Source organism: Lactuca sativa, chromosome 4 (assembly GCF_002870075.4).
Source record: "Lactuca sativa cultivar Salinas chromosome 4, Lsat_Salinas_v11, whole genome shotgun sequence".
NCBI lineage: Eukaryota > Viridiplantae > Streptophyta > Magnoliopsida > Asterales > Asteraceae > Lactuca > Lactuca sativa.
The window spans coordinates 39,603,217-39,609,875 of record NC_056626.2 but is presented as its reverse complement, the minus strand read 5'-3'; the positions used below and the strand labels follow the sequence as shown (position 1 = coordinate 39,609,875).

The window sequence follows — 6,659 nt, the reverse complement described above, 5'->3', positions numbered from 1 at the left end:
TAAGGGCTTATTACTCCATATTTGAGTTTGTTTTGGTCCCTTTGAGCATAAAGGTGCAAGCTTTATGAGATTTTTGGTGTCATGCATGCATTAAGTCAATTATTAAGTCCCTTTTAAGCTTAAGAGCTTCATTTAGACATGTATAAACGTAAGTTGGAAAATTTACGTGGTTTTCCAACTCAAGGAAGTCAGATCTATGTTTTGGGGCTATGTCTTCAAGGCTTGAGTGCTTATTGGTTAATCCCTTGCATAATCAAGCTTTGTGATTTGGGTTTTTGGACCTTCTTGGTAGTCCCTATGGGTAAAAATGGAAAGTTTACCCTTCTAAGTCTCATTTTGGTCTAGATCTGAGCTTGGAGCTCTTGGAATCGGAGAAAGTAGCTTAATGTATTAAGTTGTTGGAATTCAGGAAAACACGGCGTGTTTCTAGGTCAACACTATGTGTTGGCTGGGGTTTTCCTGACTTTTTGGATGCTATTGGAACACGGCGTGGCCAAGAGGCAACACGGCGTGTTTGATCAACATGGACTGTTGACTTTGACTTTGACCAGAAGTTTGATCAGAGTTGGCCACAGGATATGTTGGGCCATGTTTGGGCCTTGGTTGATTATTTGGCTTTTGGGTCTTTCAGGTTGTGAGTTTGGGCCTTAGTCTTTGACCAAGCTAGGTTAGGGCTAAAATGGTCTTTTTACCCCGAGTATGGATTTATGGATATGGATTGGAACCAAATGTTGATTGGGTGTGGTTTTGTTATTGATAGTTCGGGGATCGATCACCCAGCAGCCTGAGATTTATCTGTGGGATTCAGCAGTGCGAGGTGAGTTTCATCATTATGTTTAGCGGGTCAAAGGCACCAATTTCGGCCCGTGGTTTGCTATGTAGGATGCTAGATGTCTACGTGACTCTTGCATATGTATGTGCATGTATGCTTACTAGGCGGGGCCTAATGGTTATTCTGTCTCCTAGTGCCTGGTTATGCATATATGACTTGTACGTGGGCGGGACCCAATGATTGTGCAGTATGCTACTATCTTTGTGATTTTCGCATGTGTTTGGATGTTATATGATTATATGGTTATATGTTTAGTTCGCGGGGCCCGTTATGCAAGTGTGGGTGGAGCCCGTATCTCAGTGGGTGGGGCCTGTTTTATGCTTAGTTTTGTATGGTATGTGGTATCTTGGGGAACTCACTAAGTTTTATGCTTACGGTTTTCAGTTATGTTTCAAGTACTTTGGTTTGCTATTGGAAGAGCTTGGGATGATTGCAGAGCACACGCCACATGTTTTCGCATTCTGTGAATTACTCTAAATTTATGATGTTTTGATAAATCTCGATTAACTTGTTTTTATGGAAGTGTTATGTATTAACGATTTATTAATCAAAAAATAAAAATTTTATGTCATTGTTTTTTGGGACGTTACACAACCACTTCCCAAAACTCGTTATCTTTAATCGTATCGACGACTTTTTCCCCCAACTAATCGAGTGTTTTCGTCCCCACTTTAGACCAATCATTCGAGATGGTTGAGACTTGAGACTCCTTGTGTACACTACATGTCTCTAACCGGTGTTAGCTCCTTCTCAACATTACTAACACATTCATCAAGTAAGACGGATCCCGTTTTTTCACACGAAAGGGGTTTGTAGCCATACGGGCTTTCTTGATGGCGTTAACCATTTTAAGAAATTATGGGTTGCATAGCACGTTGAAAGGAATCATGTTTGCATACAACTCTCGAATGATCTTCAAATCCACCGCATTTCTCTCTAATATGCCAAAAGTTGCTTCAATGTGCCTATTTTGTAATGCATCTTTGCATCTTTGGAGAGTACTGAATAAAGTTTTGACACTCCACAACTTTTTACTTCTTTAACCTTCTTCTATAGGTTGTTCAACTTGTCTCGATCTCTAACCATGATTAAGCATCTTTTAAGCTCAATTTTTCCCCACATCGGGACCAAAAAAATGGTCATGAATTCTGGTGTAGGAGCTCGTGAACATACCTTTACAGTGATTGCAAATCCACTTTTTAGAGGACCTCCTTCATTCTTCTTGTTTCCTATCCACTTTTTAGCACCTCCTTCGTTCTTCTTGTTTCCTGTGCCAACAAAGGTTGCTTCATCAAGGAGTGGCTTAGTAGAATCTCTCTTCGGTTGGTTTTTTTGCTTGACCTCCTATTGATAATGTTGTGTTTTGTACCTCATCATCAAGGTCAATGTAACTTTGTGTGTCACTCACTATGGTCTCACCGTCATCTCGTGGAGTATTGCTATTCTTGCCAAATGCCATTTCAGAATTTGAAGATTAAACAACTGATTTTAAAGAAGACAAGAAGTATAGAAATAGAAAAGATGTTGATGATGAAATTCAAAATGCTTAACAAGGTATCCATACATGTTCATGGCTTAAGAGTGAAATTGAAAGATGTAACTATGTTGCCACATCATATCATGATATCATCATCCATCTTCTACCTATGAAAGGCTACGTGATCAAATTCAACAACCAAAAATCGATTTCACGACATACAACTTACTATTACTACAAACATAAAACTTAAAATTAAAGCAATCTTCAGTTTACAAAAGTACAAAATATCAGTCACAACTCACAAGTATTTAAAAACCTCCAAAAATATATAATATGAACATAAGTTTTAACGATTCCAAAATCCACTTCCAAAACCACCAACAATCAAGAGATGCTACTTCCCCTTCTTTGAACCGGTTTATAAAGTACAACATTCACGTATTTTGACCGAAAACGATGAGAGAACCCAAGAGCCACAACTGACCGAGGTGCCTCTCTGTTCTCAATGTAAAGATGATTCAGCACCACATGTTGTGGGTCGGGCAGTCGGGCAGCTGGGTCGCCGTTTTTCGGGTAGCTATAGCTTAGAACTGTGTGTTGTAGGTGTTGTGGGACTATGGGTGGGTCCCGCCCATCATCTTCGGTTGCAGTGTAGATGTTGTTGTAACTTGCATCCGGTGATGTTGGGACTTCAAATCCAGCCACCACAGGTGTTTCCTGTGATATGATTGTGTACACTTGTCGACTTGCTATTGATTTTGAAATATAATTATAAAAAAAATAAAATTAAAAAGGGTTTGGAAAACTTACCTGATCTTGACAATGAGAATTGTTCATATTGAAGCGAAATATAGATTAAATTCTAATAGTTCCAAATCATCACCTAATAGTTTAACCTGAAAGAAGATATGGGAGCTAAAACATATCAGAAATTTGAGGTTATTAATCATCAAATTCCCTAAAAATATGACAATGTCAGAAACAAAGTTGGGTTTCAAGAATAATGATACTACATCTTCTATTAACATAGGGTTCAAATGCTTCCTTTGAAAAAGGTATCTATCAACGTCATGCATTTCAAAGTTTCACTAGGCCCAGATGTTCGATGTGCTTAAATGAATTTGTGATTTTATCAAGATATGGTTGTCAATGGCCTCCAGGAGAAACACAGAGATTGCACATGTATAATCATAGGAAAACTACCCAACTACACGTCCTGAAAGAAGATTAGCTTCTAAAAAATTCCTCGATTGTTAATACAAAAATAAGAATTAAAACTCAATTTTAGGGTTAAAATAGAACCTAACTTCAAACTAATGATACAAATCCTATTCTAGAAAATTGATGTTCCTAAGTATCTAGGATGAATTCAAGAAAAAAAAAATATTCGGTTCGGATTTCTCAACAAAATCGGGACTCCAATTTTGGGACGTGCAACCCTAATCGATCGAATCTGTTATATGCATATATGCCGATCAAATATTCTCAAATTTCAGAAATTTCATGTTGTATAAAAGATCTAAGAAACATAGAGAATTGGTATTAATTCTGAATTCGCATAATTCGAAACGAGATCAAATTAAAAAAATAATTAAAAAAAAATGCAGAAGAACAAAACGAGGTGGATATATCGACGAACCTGTTGGATCAATGATTGTTTGATTAGGCTTCAGACTTATAATCCTTCACAGTCGTGGAATTTCACTTGTGCAATCAAGAAATTTCTTAACAAAAACCGGAAACCTAAAAATCGCAAGAAAATGAAGGCTATGAGCAGAAAATGAGATACTGAGCGAAAAGAGGGAAACCCGAGAGGCCGAGATGAAAAGAGATTGACTTTTAAATGGACCGAGTTTTAATCCGAATTTGAAATGGGCCTCCTAGAGATCCACAATTCGTGACCTATTTCTTTTTAGCTCGTTTGATTTGGTATATTACGAAACATGAGACATTGAGACGCATAATTATTTAAGATTGATCTTGTTTATGGAGTAAAATGTTAATTTTTGGATTGTATAAGCATAATCTATTATTATGTTGATTGGAAGTAAACAACGGTTAAGGTTTTATTATCAATTATCATCAATAAAAGTTACATATTTAGGGTAAAGAAAATAGCTAAACAACCCACAACTAAAACGACCAAACAAAAACAAACATAAATATACTTAACATCTCTCCTCAAAATCACATGACACTTCATTACCCGTTGTCCATTGATAATTTGTGAGACTAAAAACATAAATGTAAAACTAATAGAATTATATATATATATATATATATATATATATATATATATATATATATATATATATATATATATATATATATATATATATATATGTTCAGGTTCATTTGAAACCATTCTAATTTTGTGAGACCGTGATACCAAATCTAAAAATAATTTTAAAATGCAAAATAACTGGAAAAATCCAAAAATTCTTTTTTTAAATATTATTTTCGGAACTTGAATTAACTAAAAAATCTCGTTTTTTTTTTAAAAAATACATGAAATATTCTAATAGAATATTACACTGTACATATTCTAAAAAATAATTTTAAAATGCAAAATAAATGGAAAAATCTAAAAATTCTTTTTTTAAATATTATTTTCGGAACTTGAATTAACTAAAAAAATAAAAAATAATAAAAAAAAATCTCGTTTTTTTTGAAAAATACGTGAAATATTCTAATAGAATATTACACTGTACATATTCTAAAAAATAATTTTAAAATGCAAAATAAATGGAAAAATCCAAAAATTCTTTTTTTAAATATTATTTTCGGAACTTGAATTAACTAAGAAAAAAATAAAAAAAAATAAAAAATGCGTCTCACGGTTTCACAAGAACCTAACCCTATATATATATATATATATATATATATATATATATATATATATATATATATATATGTGTGTGTGTGTGTGTGTGTGTGTGTGTGTGTGAGTAAAATAATTTATCAATAATATGTAAGGCTTGAGGAACATATAGTAGGAAATGGTGACGAGTACAATAATAGTCGATCTCAATATGCTTCATCCACTCGTGAAAATATGTTTATGAGCAATCTGCATCACACGTTTGTTGTTACAATGTAAGAGAGTGAGATGAAAAAACATCAACATCCATATTCTTAAGTAACCAACATAGTCATGAAATATCATAAGTGGTCACTAAAACAATGCAATGTTTAGTCTATGAAAGAAAAAGAAACAACATCATGTTTATTAATCTTTCATAAGATAAAATAATGTCTAAAAAATACAAAAAAAATACAAAAAATACAAAAAAAAAAAAAAAAAAAAAAAAAAAAAAAAAAAGAAAACTAGTAGTAGACTTGAGATCATTGAATCATCCCAATCAGCATTCATTATAAAGCATGTAGCTCTAGAGTGTGGATTGAAGGGAACAAAATACTTAAGCATTTAGATAGGTCAAAATATGAAGAATTGCTCCCTGATTAATAGTAGTATGAGCGAGTACGAACCGACTAGAGTGTGGTTACTTTATTTAAGCATTTACCACAATGTTGTAAAATAAAGTAAATGTCAGAAAAAAGAACCTTGTCGGTCAGTAAGTATTCTTTGGTCGGATAAGTAAACACATTCATACATTTCACATATATATATATATATATATATATATATATATATATATATATATATATATATATATATATATATATATATATATATATATATATATATATATATATATATATATAAAGAGAGAGAGAGAGAGAGAGAGAGAGAGAGAGAGAGAGAGAGAGAAAAAGATAACTTTGTAGGAGAGGGCAATCCTAATTTCCAAAAGGTAACTCATCATCCTCAAGTTTGTTATAGAAAAATCGATTAGCTAAATCACGCTTTAAGCACTCAATACCATCATAATCATCATTGGCAATAAATCATCTCACCAACCACCAGGGCAAGAGGATCCAACCTATGATTGTACATTTAACAAACAATGACAAATCATGATTACCAGGAATAGAGGAAAAAGAGGTAATCATCATGGATAACTTCTCAAACCATGCATGAGGAGATTATTCGATACCATAGAATGATTTCCAATTCCAACACACTTCACTTTCTAATAAACAATACTTGGAGGAGGTATCATGTAAACATCCTCATGAATATCACCATTCAAAGAATTTTTAACATCCATTTGAGATATTTTTCACTTTCATTCAAAATCAACTAAAATCATAATATGAAAGGTTGTCATTTTAGAAATTAGTGCACATATTTCTTCATAATCAAAATTATTACTAAGAGTAAGCTTTAACAATAAATATGGCCTTGTACCTTTCAATTGACCCATCAGATTTTGATTTAATCTT

The 6,659-nt window shown here is 33.2% G+C and overlaps 1 protein-coding gene across 1 annotated transcript; it reads right to left on the bottom strand.

The window, feature by feature from the left end:
* Positions 1–2,540: 2,540 nt before the first annotated feature.
* Positions 2,541–4,138, bottom strand: LOC111917722 (SNF1-related protein kinase regulatory subunit beta-3). Its single transcript, XM_023913388.3, has 3 exons — positions 3,952–4,138; positions 3,123–3,208; positions 2,541–3,029 (listed from the first exon to the last, which is right to left on the bottom strand). Exons 2-3 carry the CDS (start codon positions 3,147–3,149, stop codon positions 2,697–2,699), a joined length of 360 nt encoding a protein of 119 aa, XP_023769156.1. The 5' UTR covers positions 3,150–3,208; positions 3,952–4,138; the 3' UTR covers positions 2,541–2,696.
* Between the last annotated feature and the right edge of the window lie 2,521 nt (positions 4,139–6,659).